Below are 15,747 nucleotides of genomic sequence, written 5' to 3' on the forward strand. Positions count from 1 at the left end.
TGGACTTAATTATGTTTCGTAGTGTTTAAAGGGATTACCATGCTGTAACCTTTTTTTTTTTTTTTTTTGCGATGTTACTTTTTCGATGTAAACACACACACACAATGGGCTTTTTACTGAATTTATTTATTTATTTATTTCAAGTGTTTATTTGTATGCTGTATTGTGTTTTACATACAAATAAATACTTATAGATACATAACTCATAATTTTAGGTGACCAAGACAGTACTTCAGTTTCCCTTATGGGCAGGGAATGGCCTTCTACAGAACAACTTTTACAGCAGATAAGTTTAAACCACGATATTAGACAAGCAAAGTAGCTGCATCAACACTGAATTTTCTAAAGGACCCAAGGGGAAGAGGCCGCGTTACCCATGAAATTCATTTGCCCTCCGAATGCACATCGAGAGCTGGCGGTTTGTTTTCATTTGCAAATATTTGCAAATGTTGGCAAGGGGACTACTACATAGATGGAATGATTTGTAAAGCATGATATATCTGATGCCCAGAATTAGTCATTACGAGTACTGAGAGTGTAGGGCCAGGTGGACTCCAGACTTTGGAGTCTAACTCCTGTAAAATGTGTAAATCACAGGTGTGTAGAGAAGTCAAGCTGTATTCCCTGGTGTTTCACTGTAATACTCCAGCAAACATGCATATAAACAGAAAAAGGTTTTATAATTCAGTGATTCTGATTGTCACGAGAATTTAGACACTATGCTCAAAATTACAGAGCTTTACAGGAGATGCAAGTTCCAGCAGAGAAGTAATCACAAGTCTAAACCACTTTCCACAGCAGCTGATTAAACTCACCAGACAACTGTTCAGCCCTAAAGCCATTACTAAGATATGCAGAGACGGGCAAACCTTATCGAAATATGGCAGTAGTTTGTTTGTACACAACCCACAAGTCTCTATAGATACAGAATACACTCATATAAGAACTATTGTGTAGGTGAAGGGGTGGAGCATGGGCAGACGCAGCATGTAATTGGGTGGTTTGGTCTCGCAGCATGAGGGGAAGATAAAGCCAGTTTTCCATAACCTCTCTATATGAATTATAATTTGCATAATTAGTCTCTAAAGCTTCCAATGCAATTCGTGTTTGATCACTTAAAGCTATGTGTATGCAATGTTTGTACATGCTTACATGTACAGTACCAGTCAAAGGTTTGGACACACCTGTTTGTTTTTAAAAATGGGGAGGTTTCTAACCAGTGATATAACGATGATATAACACCTTTCACATATTTGTCTTGGAAAGAAACTTAAGCATATACTATTAGATTAAAATGCCTTTATTACTATTAAAACATACATTCAGTCAGGTGTGTCCAAACCTTTGACTGGTACTGTATATCTGCTGAATACTTAAAATGTTTATAAAGCTTACCTCTTGCTAAAGTTATAATCAGTCAAAAATTCAGAAATCTGAACATTTTATTTTTATTTGCTGCTTTGTTAATAACAAAGATTGCATGGCTGTATGTTCTTTGTGTTACACATAAAAAATTTCTTTAAGAAATATTTGGAAGGCACAATTTGTTTTTACAATATATACATTTCAATCTAAATTATAAATACACAGAGCAAAGCAAACCCAGAATAAAAATGCAGACCCCGTTATACAAAACAAAAATTATATATAGTACATGATGCATAAATTCAGTAGCATGTTTGTCACTATGAGTTAGCAATAAATTACACGATATTGAGAATACAACAAAAGACGCTCAACAAAGACAATGCGCAGTTTAAAGGGACATGATAGCTACATTATAGCTCTCCATCATACAGCAACTCACACATTTAGTGCAAATTATACACAAACGACTAAGGGATATTCATTGGATTTACTGTGCATTACCGTAGAGTGCTGCAGATTGATCACTATTGTATAAGGAAAGTTGTCTGAATTTGTTTCATGCACTCTGACTTCATCTTATGCTACAGGCTCCAATCAGGAAGAGCTGCAGCCTGCATGCCAGTTTTCAGTGACAACAAAACATTTACGTTTACCACCCTGTCTGTTAGTAAGGTCGGAGGGAATCGGTAACCCAGAAGTAGCAGTGGCATCAAACTGTCTATTGCACTCAATAATGAACACCAGTTATATTTTGGGCTTTTTAAGTTTGTTTAAGGTTGTGGATGTTTTAAGCTCTCAGTGCACAAAGATCAAACAGGCTGAAATCACTGCACATTACTGTACACTGTACTTTATCTATTCAAAAAAAAAAAACCCTGACTGGGGGGTTTGAATAGTCTTCATCTGCCATGAGACAAAAGATGGATAACGAATTGCATGAAACATTCTGTATATGATTATGCGCCAAGATGACATGCCATCAGCGTAGGCAACGATGAAAACAAAAGAATGGGATAAAACCTGCGATAAGTCGGGAGATGTCTAGTGAAGAAACCAACACTTATCTTCTGCTGACGGAGAAGCCTTGTAGAAGATATTGCACATGTATCCAATCTGGATATAATCGGTCAGCCACATTTAACCATGCTACTTTATACAGCAACAAAAGGCCATAAACTGTGTTATTTTTGTTAAATAAATGTTTGAACTGTGCCCTTAGTCAGTAGACTAAAGTTTAATAAGCAACGAATCCCAAACTCGCAGGCAGAGCAACAAAAACTTAAATATTTTCCATGAAGTATGTGGCATGCAAAGCCAGATGGAACGTATATGATACACACAGAATGCTTCCATACCATTACGCACGTATTAACTTTTATTTCACTTTTGGGTAATTAAGAACCAACAGGGCAGGAGACGTTTTCTTCCTGAGATGGAGTGTCTGGTCAATTTTTCTGTAAAGGAATGCTCGGTTTTACTGTGGTGTTCAGTTCTGGCAGTAAATTGAAGAAGCTCATGCCAGGATTTCCTTGAGCCAAAAGGCTTTCAAATGAACCAATTATATAACCGTAAAGTATAACCATATAGCAGTGGGTAACAACACCACTGCTCACAAGGGGTGCAGGCTCCCATCTGGGCAAAGGCACCACACTATACCAAAAGACCTCGGGCACATTATACCTTAGGCAAGACTCCTAACACTACACTTGCCTCTGAAATAAGGCTGGAATTCTAAGTTGCTCTGGATAAGAGCTTTTGGCAAATGTACAGCTAGATTTGGATACATTAACTGATTTTAGAAATACGGCCGACTGGGCCTTCAATCAAATACAAATTTTCAGAAGTCAGGTAAATTAAACAAGGCATTAGGGAAATCCTAAACCTATTGCAGCAGTATAGAACAGTGCAATATCTCACCAAAATCACTGTCACCATTTTCAATGTTTTGCACAGTTTCTTGTTCTCTTCAGTTTTGCTTTTTTATTGTGCAGCCCTTATATATCAGGTCAACACACAGTATGAAAAGAATGTCCCTTAACATAAATTATGAAGAAAAAAATATCACTATAAATATAAATATTGCCCAGACTATGTGTTTCCCCATTACCTCACCTAGATAAAAATGTCTACATTATAATATCACCTCTAACTTCACCTGTTCTTAAATGGTAAAGTGTTCGGCTCTCCGGGGTCTGAGTCACTGAAGGGTCCTTGTACTCAGGTATACCTGATATGAGTTCACACAGTGCATTGTGCCCTGACAGACCTTTCATACTTAAAAGGGTTAAGATTTACTTTTTCCTGAGAGCATAAAATAATTAAGCACAGGAACCACATTTCAAGACAATTAAATGCTAAAGCTATTAAATTTAGTTTAATCACGGATATTTAAGTCACGACTGTGCTAATTCTTTAGGAGTATAAGGACAACAGAGTTTCTTTTGTTGTGTAAAGAGGCTATAAGCACGTCCAAGGATATTAAAGTGGACCCTTGAGGTTGTCCCACTCTCCCAGCCTCTGCTGGAGTATGAGCTCAGATAAATAAAAACAATAAATAAAATGCCTATGCTTTGTATACAAATATATATACTGTACAGGAGTCTTGGTTTACAAGATGACATTCCCTAATATTTTCCAAAGGCACTGCTTAGACAGTAGTTTGTAATTTTGCTCTCCATAATCAGAGGAAGCTGGGAAACAGATATATAGCACACAGAGACAGGCTGTGATCTCTGTAACTGCCTTTCCAGTTTTGTTTTCAATATTATACACGAATTTCAACAAAGGCCATTAAGCATGACACTGATGCACCACAAGAGGGCGATGAAACTTCATAGATGTCGACGTAATATTGGCTTGAATGCTGCACTTTAAATCTTAAAGTTGTGTGTGTTTATTACTTATCCTTTTGCCTAGTCTTTTCAGGGGGAAGAACTTCAGAAACATTTAAATATGTAATCTCAGTGAACTTGGGCAGATCTGAGTTGGGACTTGTGGTAAGCACGTCTCACCTTTCATGGTAAGCTCTGCATAGCGTTGTGGGCTTGAGCTGGCAGCCCCGACACGGTGGCCCCAGGACGGGAGGCCCCAGGACGGGCACCATCACTCAGGTGTCCTGAAGTGGATGACCGACTGGCGCAAGTCGGACCCTCCCAGCAGCATACTGCTCAGCACCTCTTTGGCATTAATGGCGGTGTCCCCGCCACTGGGCAGAGACAGCGAGTGCTGGTCGGACGGCGACAAAGAGGAAAAGAGTGAGAGCGAGGACGAGGATGATGATGGCGTGAGCGAAGGTGAGAAAAAGGACGAGGAGGAAGAGGAGGAGGAGGAGGAAGAGGAGGAGGAGGAGGAGGAGGGGATGGCAGAGGAGCTGAATAGACTCGTCGAGACAGGCATGACTGCAGACAAAACATCCGAGGAGGACGGAGGACTGGTGTGGCAGGACGCTGTCTCCGACAGGGAGTTGAGGAACTCGATGAGGTCCTGCTGTCTGGGGTCCCCAATAGGCGCCGGACTGTCCTGCTCCTGTCTGAAAGGCTCCAAGCTGAAGTCCTGTACGGTGGCGGGCGGCACAGGGAGGCCGTCGGCCCTCAGGCTGCCCTGAGCGCCGTCTGCGGAAAGCGGAGACGAGCTGTGCATGGTCAGGTCCAGGATGCCCTCCATGGGGTCCAGAAGGGAGGACAAGGACAGGGCAGGGGGCAGGTGCAGGGGAAGGTACGCCGGGGGTCTGGCGTAAAGGGCATCCAGGCTGGGAAGCAGGGGCGGCTGGGAGCAGAAGTCCCGGTGACACTCCAGCAGTCGCTGGTGCTGCTCAGCCAGCCGCTGCTTCTGAGCCTCCAGCTCCTTCTCCTGACGTTTCTTCTTCACCTCCTTATCCATCCTGTCCAGCTCGTCTCGAACTGGAGTCACACAGTTCTCTGGGATCTTTATGCCTGAGCAGGGAAGGACGAGAGACAGAGGGGGACGAGAGGGAGAGGGAGGGAGGAGAACTGAATGAGTACAAGGCAGGTAGCCATCTCTCCTTTCCAATCTATATGGATAATCTATATGGATTTCCAATTCCAGGCATTTCTGTGGATTTCTATTCTTAGGGATATCTGCGGAATTCCAGCCAAGGCTTGGCAGATGGACACTCACCGACTTGCTTGTGCTCTCTGGTCTTGAGGCGGACAATCTGCAAGATGCTGGAGCTGGTGACGTCGGCCACCACGTCGGCCACGCGCTTCCACACAGACAGGAGTGCGCCACACAGTACGTGGTACTGGCGCACGCGCATGCCCTGCAGGCACTCCTGCCCCTCCTCCACCTTCTTACACCGGCCGTTCCTTCAGACAACGCGCGCGCAAACACCCGTTAGGCAGGTTCTGTTAAGACCTCGTCACTGACAGGCAAGCCGTGAGGTGTGTGTGGTGTTGGGGGAAGAATAAGGCCTTTGAAACTCACCAGTTGGCATGGCTACATTTCCTGAAAGAGAAGGTGAACTGACTTTCCCAGCTCTCTCTTGCTTCCTCTGCAGTCACCTAAGATTGTCATTGGAAAGATCATTCACGCTGCTTTATTACGTAAACTCACTGCCCTTAGTGTGCTTTACACTAGTGGTGCAAAATGATCCACGGTCTCGAATGGAACCACTTTATGGTGCAAGACCTTTCATTCAGAATGCAGGAGCCCACCCTGCAGTGGCAACGCTGGGCATGGCTCACCTTGCGGTACTTCTTCTGGATCTGCTCCAGGCTCTCGGCTTGCTTCTGCTTGCCCACGTTAGGCTTGTAGACCACCAGGTGGTGACCGCGGCCCTGCTCGGCGAGCAACACGCACGGGTGGCTCCCTCTCAGCTGTGGGGACGATGGACAGAAGAACATAGGGGCTATGACTGTGGGAACAGGGGCTTATGGAGCATCTTTGTGGTAAAAACAAACAAAAACAAACAAACACACACACACACGCCTACGGGATGCCAATTGATTTCATTGTGATCAAGAACTTCAAGAACTTCACTAGCTTTTATATTCATCTGATTTAAGAATGAACTCTCCTTCCCCCCCCAGATTTCATTCCGTAAGACAGCCACTGCCAGGACACAAACAATATTTCCCTACTGCTGTGTCTGAAGGACAGTAAGGATGGAGACATGGGAATGTGGGAAGGCTGCTGGAGCCTGGTTCAAAGGCTCACCTTGTGGGACAGATAGAAGCCTTCGTCTGGGTCAGCGAGCAACTGAGCCTTCTGCACAGCTTCCTCCCACGGCATGCCTCTGTCCACGCTGATCTGAAAAGGCACAAAGTCCAGGTTTAGAGACGGAGCACAGCAGAAGCTGCCCTTGGCTGCTGATCTGAGAGCAGTTTTGCAGACTATGCTACTGTGACATAGGCTGGGAAAGGAGATGGGGAGACTGATCAAGGAGTGATGAGACTGCATGGCAGGCATGCAGGCTCTTGTCTGCCTCACAAGGCCTGCTTTATTCAGAGTTCAAACCACAGAGGAGGAACTGCCTGTGGTTGGGTGTCCAGGCAACAGCTGATAAACCGGCTTTTGTCTTTACCATAAATCCAAACTCCCTTCTAGTAAAGGGAGAAGCCGGTAATAATCATCACTTTTTTGTAGCTTTCAAATGTTGTGTAACCTCTCTAACAGCTATGGGCTAAATGTAGCTGTTAAATGGGTTAAATGTAAATATATGAAAATATAAATGTATTTATTATGTGACATTATTCAAATTAGGCTGTACACACTAGATTGGAAGTGCTATAACCACATTCCAAGTCGGCCTTGATAAAGCGGCACAATGCTGTAGGACAGAGAGGAACGCTGCATTCTTTCCTGCGTAATGGTGAAGTAACCTTTCCAAAAAGTTCACTGCTGACTGCTGCTGACGGAGAAACAGCTAATTAGTTCACTCAAGTTTCTTGAAAAAATTAACCTCGAACTGAGAAAAGACACCTCTAAGAATTTGTACACTTCCTGGAATTCTAAACAACTCCCACGTCTCTGACACGCTGATATTCATGCTGCGCCCTGTTCTATTCGGACGTGGTTGAATGTTTATTTCCAAATCGTGCAGTCAAATGTATTGGCTTGCGCAGGTTCAAGAAGTAGCATCCAACACAGGAAATCAACCAGAAAGAAGACAGGAAAACAGGATGGAGTCTAACGGTTATCATGTAATCAGTGCTAAAGGCTGGCATCGCCCCATGAGAGTTCCAGTGGTGGACAGTCAATAAGGTTCAAATGGCTGTTAACTAACACACAGCACGTGAACGTTCCTGAAGTGATTAAAAAGAAGCATTTCAAACACCTGCAAGTATTCTACTCTCAGATGTGAATCGACTGGTTCAGACCTTTTTCACAACTGACTTAAATGGTCACAGTATGAATTAAACGTAGAATCCAAACTGACCTTATAGAGAACAACATGGCCTTCTTGAGGGTTGCCTGGTGTCAAAAATATCTCCTGAGTCTCGTTATAGATCTCATCGTTACCTGGAGCCAGATCTGTAAGGGGGCAGGCAGAGGACAAAGTAAATTCAACAGCACATGAAAGTCATGAGATCAAATGAAGAATAATGAGAGGATACAGGGTTTCCTTACCCAAGATGCCCATATCATATTTGCCTTCTTTCTTATCATTTTCAATTAGGTAGTCAAAATTATCAGTGAAGTACTGGAAGAGGGAGTTCTGCTTATGCACCTCAAGGCCCAGGATACGATTGAGGAACTTGGTGATGGTACAGTCTGCCAACATGGGACGTCCTGAAGTCAAGTACGAGTATATACACTAAAGGTGTATATATTAATGAAAAGAGCATAATGTACCTTTCTCAGTGCTGATGCCATAGCGAGGCTCCTTACACATGATGCCAACATCCATCATACCTTGCTTCATGTCTAACACAGCAGAATAACAGAATGGTTTGTGTGCTTATAAAAAGAGAAATGCCCTTTTTCTGAAGATTCTGATTCATACACATCCATACACCCCCACCCCCACCCCTGGTCTTACCTCTAAAGAACATGGCATCACCACCAGGGTAGTCTTTGGGAGGGGGCACTATGCTCTCAATGTGTCCAAGGATGGCTTTGGTGATCTTGTCCAGAGCCTTGGTGCCATACTGTGGAAGCACGGGAAGGCTGCTCAGTGGTAATGCCTTTTCATCACACACACACACACACACACACACACACACACACACACACACCACTGTCTCCCACACACCACTGTCTCCCACACACACACACACACACACACACACACACACCACTGTCTCCCACACACACACACACACACCACTGTCTCCCACACACACACACACACCACTGTCTCCCACACACACACACCACTGTCTCCCACACACACACACACACACACACCACTGTCTCCCACACACACACACACACCACTGTCTCACACACACACACCACTCTCACACACACACACACCCGTCTCCCACACACACACCCCTGTCTCCCACACACACACACACACACCAGTCTCCCACACACACACACCACTGTCTCCCACACACACACACACACACACACCTATCTCCCACACACACACACACACCTGTCTCCCACACACACACACACCACTGTCTCTCACACACACACACACACACCCGTCTCCCACACACACACCCGTCTCCCACACACACACACACACATACACACACACACACACACACCACTGTCTCCCACACACACACACACACACACACACCACTGTCTCCCACACACACACACACCACTGTCTCCCACACACACACACACCACTGTCTCCCACACACACACACACACACACCACTGTCTCCCACACACACACACACACACACCACTGTCTCCCACACACACACACCACTGTCTCCCACACACACACACCACTGTCTCCCACACACACACACACACACACCACTGTCTCCCACACACACACACACCACTGTCTAACCCCCGCCCCCACACACCAGTCTCCCACACACACCACTGTCTCCCCCCACACATCACTGTCTCCCACACACACACAAACCACTGTCTCCCATACACACGCCACTGTCTAACCCTCACACACACACATGCACATCACTGTCCCCCCCACACCACTGTCTCCCGCACACACACACACACACAACTGTATCCCACACACACAACTCTCTCCCACACACACACAAACCACTGTCTCCCATACACACACCATTGTCTAACCCCCACCCCCACACACCAGTCTCACACACACACACATACACACCACTGTCTCCCACACACACACACACACACACCACTGTCTCCCACACACACACACACCAGTCACCCACATACACACACACACACACACACACACACACCACCGTCTCCCACACACACACCCCCGTCTCCCACACACACACACACACACACACCACTGTCTCCCCCCAATACACACACACCACTGTCTCCCACACACACACACACCACTGTCTCCCACACACACACACACCACTGTCTCCCACACACACACACACACACCACTGTCTCACACACACACACCACTCTCACACACACCACTGTCTAACCCCCGCCCCACACACCACTGTCTCCCACACACACACCACCGTCTAACCCCCGCCCCCACACACCACTGTCTCCCACACACACACCACCGTCTCCCACACACACACACACACCACTGTCTCCCACACACACACACACACACCACCGTCTCCCACACACACACACACACCACCGTCTCCCACACACACACACACACACCACCGTCTCCCACACACACACACCACCGTCTCCCACACACACACCACTGTCTCCCACACACACACACCACCGTCTCCCACACACACACACCACCGTCTCCCACACACACACACACACACCACTGTCTCCCACACACACACACACACACACACCAGTCTCCCACACACACACACCACCGTCTCCCACACACACACACATACACACCACTGTCTCCCCCCACACACACCACTGTCTCCCACATACACGCACACACACACACACACCACTGTCTCCCACACACACACACACACACGACCACTGTCTCCCACACACATATATATACGTACACACACACACACACACACACACACACACACACACCACCTAAGAAGTCTACTTACTTTATTTTCAAAGTTGTACTTGCTCAAGTCTCTAGACTCTGTAGCTCTTCTGTCCCCATGGGTCAGAGCTCCCTGCAGGAAGATGCAGAAATTAAAACTACTACTAGAAAGAAAAAAAAAAAAAAAAAAAAAAAAAAAAAAAGAAAAAAAAAAAATATATATATATATATATATATATATATATATATATATATATATATATATATATATATATATATATATATATATACACTACTTATGTAGCTCAGTAGTGGAACTTCAGCTGCTAAGCAATCATCTCCTATGACAGTATTGTTTAATATCACCATGCTAGTAACAATTGTTAATTGTGAATGTTTCCTTGCATGCTCGCATTCGTTGGGGTATTTTTGTGGATGATATTCCATCTTTGGGGCAACACCTGCATTACATAGAATGCATCTGTAATGCATAAGTGATCCATCACTTACCGAAGTAACCATCTTTGTCTTAAAGAACTGAATGGCATCAGCAACTGGCTACCATGGTGATGGAAATGGCGGCCTTAAATTTTTGTTCGGAATAAATCTAGGCTACATGGACTGTGTTAGCTCATATTGGCTATCTCTGCTGAAGAGAGTAGACAAGGCGACATGAGATTCACTTTCAGTTACACTGAAACTGAGTAGGATGTCTCAGTACTCATGCTTTGTGTACTGTTTCAGTTTGGACTGACAAAATGACTGTGACCTAAAAGCATGTGGTAGCCCTCTTTGAAGTAAGAAATAAGCTCATATCCTCTTCTGGAGAACAAAGCAGAGAGAAAATGACTTAATAATTGGGCAAATAAATCGTGGGCTTGCTGTGCATAAAACACTTTGCACAGGCATGGAAAAATGATCAAATATGTCAGTGTAATCATCTTAACCACATCCTAATCTAAGAAAAACTATGTAAACAAACACAAGCCCATGGATCTTATAAGACCATCATCACATAAACAACAAGGGTTTTCATAAAAAGTTTGATTAATACAAATCATGTTAATACAAATCATCAAGTCTGAGTAATATAAATCATATTATAAGTCATGAAACATGAGGTCACTATGGTCTGTGCTTGTACCCTGAGAAGTTCTAACAAATACAGGTCCTTTTGCCACAGGTTGTGTTCATTTAACGGCATCGGACTCCAGCCTGGACCGATAAAGCAGCAAGTATGCGTGCAGTCTGACCTACCAGGCTCTCCAACCTCTTGGCTACGATGGAGGCAAAGCGCCTCTCCCCGGCCAGCTCAGAGATGAGGAAGATGTACTCTGGGGCAGTGACCTGGTTGGAGCGGTGTGTGCGACCTGAGCCGAGTGGGTGGAAAGAAGAGAGGTTATCGCTTATGGCTTTTGTGGTGAGAATGTCCTCCTTTACAGGAAGAGGACTCTCTACGCTAGACATAAAGGTCGTGGTTTTGGCAGGGCAGGTGGAATTATTGTTGGGTCACTACTGAAAGGCCACGGGTTGGAAAAAAAGCACCAACATTAACATCATACAGCGATTTCACTGAGTCAACGGAGCCTGCAAAGTGTACGGCAGTGATGTGCACCAGGCTAATGAAGAAGTGGCTTACCAAACTGCTGGATGGCACGGTCAGCACTCCAGGGCAATTCCAGGGTCATGTGGACCCGCCTGCACTGGTTCCTCACCCGCCTGTCTGCCTGCAGAGAGATCCCTGAACTGGCTGCCTCGGAGATTATAGCCACCAACTGAGGATATAGGGAGAGTGGGAGAGAGAGAAGTATGCAAGAAAGAAATAGGAGGATGAGAGAGCGAGAGAAAACTGGAATTTGTTTCACTATACTCAACAAGATTTTCAGAACTGGCAGATGATTTCAAACTTCCCAGTGTGAGATGTCTTATGTTGGCTCAAGTGCTCATTGTGTTTCTCTTACCTTATCTCCATTCATGAAGCGGTCTTTCTCTTTGATGTTGATGTGGTCAATGGTGTGGCCCTGTTCAGCACGGGACTCATAACGCACACTCCCATCCGGCAGGCGGACCACTCGTCCTTTACGACCTGTCATCTATCTCACACACACACACACACACACACACACACACACACACACACACACACAGAGGGGGAGAGAAAGAAAAAGTTACTGTAGTTCCACAATAAAAGCAGCTAAATCAGACCAGACTGTGCAACAATACAACTTTCCGACAGACTGATATCTACACTGATGCTCTGTGCTTTTGGCCGTACCTCAGACACCTTTTCCGGACCCCCGAGCTGGTCTATGAGCTCATCCAGTGTGTTTAGAGGTAGTTCTTTCCCAAGCACAGAGATTTTGTTCAAGAGGTCTTGCTTCATCTCCTCTAGGCGAGCTAGTGAGAAAGACACTGATGATCAATTACGACATCATATTACGACATCAACTGGCTAGGTTGCCTAGTGCACTGCTATATTGATGATGCATGAAATTCTAAATATTTTATGCTATTTTACCTTTAAATAGCATCCGTCGAGTGTGTAGATACACCTCTCCTTTTTGGCGAATCGATAAAAGACTAAAATGACTAATATCTCGGAATTGTGTGCGCACTGGCAGGCATCTGCTATTCCCCACAGAGTGGAATGGAGTGATGTACTCTACCAGCATGGCAGTGGGTCTGGTTAACGAAGATGACATCATCGCCATTGTCCTGGAGCGAGTCGGGAGAGGAGTTGGAGTCGCTGTCCACTCCGTCCGACTCCGTGCTGCTGTCGTCGCTGACGTTGAGGAGGGCCCGGCTGTCTGCACCCTGCTTCAGGCACTTGTTCTGCCTGCCTCGCGGCTTACCTGTTACAGGCACAGGACCCACACAGCACCCATAAAATAAACAGTCCTACAAGCGGCTTCGGGTTTGACAGCGGTATGACGGTCACTTACGTTTTCTTTTGGATCCTAATCCTTTCTCCCGCCGCTGTTTCTCTGAGGGGAAGTGCTTCTGGACCAGAGAATGGAACACACCTCTGAGAAGTAAGAGAGTCAATATATCAATACCTTTTATAGTATAGAAGCCTAAACATTTATATTTAGATTATTCATACTAAACTTCCATAATCAGACTGCCCAAACAAACTCCATGTTAATATTGATTTTAAATCTGTATATAGAGCAGTAAGCAATGTGACAGTAAAAAAAACTTCTTCGTACTGGTAATATTTAGCAGCCCCACCAGTGACGATTTACTTTATCTTACTATTTTTACGTTTCAGCCTCAAAATGGCTAGTGGAACACCAACTAACCGCAGTGACTTCTACATGACATCAGAGATAAAATTTCAGTCAGTCATTCAGAGACTACTCCAGGTCACTTTGGAAAGAGTCAGTTATACAGTCATACTGTAAATGAGTACCAGCAAGTGGTTTCATTCATAATCAGAAACAGTGCCACATAAGGTGAGAGATTGAACACTTGCACGCACGCACGCACACACACACGCGCGCGCTGCACTCACTCTGCGGCAGACACAAATTTGTCCAGGTGTCCGTCGTTTTCGTCGAGCACTTCTCGCGTTCTCGCTTCGCCAGTGGACTGAAGCCCGATCACGATGCACTACGGGAAACGAACGAAGACGGAAATGAAGGACATACAGCTTTTTGCAGCTTCACACTGTGGCGCGTACTATAGCGCAGAGCCAGGCGAACAGACCCGGGGCGCGGGTCCCTGGAAGGGTGCAGTGGGACTCACCTTGCCTGCCTCCAGCTCCTTCTTGGCCAGCTCCACCAGACAGCGCACCTTGGCAGCAATGCAGAGGTATTTGAAAAAGCGCTGGTGGGAAGACCAGAACTGACCCCACAGAGACTTCCGGGACCCCATATTCAGCAGGTCAGCTGCCTGAGTAAAGACGACCAGGGCCTCGGCCCACTGAGGTGCCAGAGAAAAGATCCATTATGCTTCAACAACGTGCCTTATGCAAGTCATCTCTATACACACAGATCTAGAGATATTCAAAACTGTAGTGCACAAAGTGTACAGAGAATATAAATAAATAATGCCTAATTATGTGCTAAATAGTTTTTTGAGAGTGTGGATAATTATGTTACAGTAGGCTGGGATTCCGCCTGATTCGTTGCTGTGCTATAATAGGCTGAAGTCTGAAGCATCTGTCTGTGGACCAGTTTCAGGGATCTGATGGGTAGCACTCACCAGTCTGGCAGCTTGGTTATAGACCAGTTTGAATTCGTCATCCAAGCTGATCTCCTCGATGCGGAAAGAGACACCCGTGAAGCTCAGCTGCCGTGCAATGTACATGCCACTGACCTTCATGTCCATGGCAACGATCTCCATGGCACCCACACCTCTATCAAGAGAGAACACAATAAGCTCACATTCTCTCACATAGCTGCGTGCACACACTTACTCAAATCACATCATGTCGACGAACCTCTTTTCGATAGCGTGGAGGAAGTCATCAAACATGCGAAACTGTGTTCCTGTACCCCAGATTCCCAGACGGCTCATGTAGATCATGTTCTTTGGCTCAGAGGCTCCTGGGGGGACACGTGAAACTTCATCTGGCAGTTCCTTGCACTTTATTCCTTTATTTGAAACAATGAAAGACTGCAACGGTTTCTGCACGTGACTGGCTTACTGACCTGTAGCGCTGGCATACACCACCCTGGCCTGGGGCAGTTTATTCTGAATGTCCAGCACAGCTTTGCCCATTTTGGTAGATGTAGCATTCTTGGCTTTGTGGCATTCATCAAACACGATCTGTGCGCACACCAGGGTCAAGGGCAAAAGTGCTACACTTCCGGTTCGGTGGAACAGCAATCAAATGTGCAGACACACAGTACATAGCTCAAACACACCAAGCGTTCCCAGCACTCGTACAGTAGAGGATACGACCCCGTCAAAGTCAGGCCCACACCAATCCAAGATCTGTTCCAGTCTGGTGCGCCGCTGGCCCCCTGCCTGGCTCTCTCCAATCAGAGCGGAGTAGGTTGCAAACAGGACCCCTTCTGAGGTAGCTGTGTCTCCGTACTTTATCTGGCAGGATAGAATAACAGCAAATGGTCAACGTGAGTACAAAATTTATAGATGCTGAGGACTCAAGTGTGCTGTGGGAAGCCAGACAGGCGGGAACAGTAGTCCGTGTAACGGAACTGTAATTGAAAGGAATGTGCACTCACCTTATTCAAGGCGTGCACTAGCATATAGGCGGCACCGATGTCCTGAAGATCTCTTTCTGCATCGTATTTGAGGTCATTGGAGACGCTGAACCTGGAACGGGAAAGTTCATCAGCGCAGTGCTTTTTCTT

The 15,747-nt window shown here is 45.7% G+C and overlaps 1 protein-coding gene across 6 annotated transcripts in view; it reads right to left on the reverse strand.

Annotated features, from left to right (window-relative positions):
- Window positions 1-1,432: 1,432 nt before the first annotated feature.
- Window positions 1,433-15,747, reverse strand: part of sbno2b (strawberry notch homolog 2b) — a 44,431-nt gene continuing 30,116 nt past the window's right edge. For all 6 annotated transcript variants that reach the window (XM_081708235.1, XM_081708236.1, XM_081708234.1 and 3 more), the window contains 23 exons: window positions 15,619-15,709; window positions 15,332-15,475; window positions 15,082-15,199; window positions 14,871-14,976; window positions 14,633-14,786; window positions 14,174-14,350; window positions 13,941-14,038; window positions 13,369-13,451; window positions 13,093-13,278; window positions 12,702-12,823; window positions 12,388-12,519; window positions 12,066-12,201; window positions 11,684-11,796; window positions 10,488-10,559; window positions 8,369-8,477; window positions 8,182-8,253; window positions 7,957-8,100; window positions 7,766-7,860; window positions 6,544-6,636; window positions 6,072-6,203; window positions 5,812-5,888; window positions 5,506-5,693; window positions 1,433-5,300 (listed from right to left, as the gene is read on the reverse strand). In XM_081708235.1, the coding sequence (XP_081564361.1) occupies window positions 4,471-5,300; window positions 5,506-5,693; window positions 5,812-5,888; window positions 6,072-6,203; window positions 6,544-6,636; window positions 7,766-7,860; window positions 7,957-8,100; window positions 8,182-8,253; window positions 8,369-8,477; window positions 10,488-10,559; window positions 11,684-11,796; window positions 12,066-12,201; window positions 12,388-12,519; window positions 12,702-12,823; window positions 13,093-13,278; window positions 13,369-13,451; window positions 13,941-14,038; window positions 14,174-14,350; window positions 14,633-14,786; window positions 14,871-14,976; window positions 15,082-15,199; window positions 15,332-15,475; window positions 15,619-15,709 (3,472 nt within the window). In that variant the 3' untranslated portion in view covers window positions 1,433-4,470. The remainder of the gene's footprint in view (window positions 5,301-5,505; window positions 5,694-5,811; window positions 5,889-6,071; window positions 6,204-6,543; window positions 6,637-7,765; window positions 7,861-7,956; window positions 8,101-8,181; window positions 8,254-8,368; window positions 8,478-10,487; window positions 10,560-11,683; window positions 11,797-12,065; window positions 12,202-12,387; window positions 12,520-12,701; window positions 12,824-13,092; window positions 13,279-13,368; window positions 13,452-13,940; window positions 14,039-14,173; window positions 14,351-14,632; window positions 14,787-14,870; window positions 14,977-15,081; window positions 15,200-15,331; window positions 15,476-15,618; window positions 15,710-15,747) is intronic.

Source organism: Electrophorus electricus, chromosome 26 (assembly GCF_041902795.1).
Source record: "Electrophorus electricus isolate QZ-2024a chromosome 26, ASM4190279v1, whole genome shotgun sequence".
NCBI classification, from domain to species: Eukaryota; Metazoa; Chordata; class Actinopteri; order Gymnotiformes; family Gymnotidae; genus Electrophorus; species Electrophorus electricus.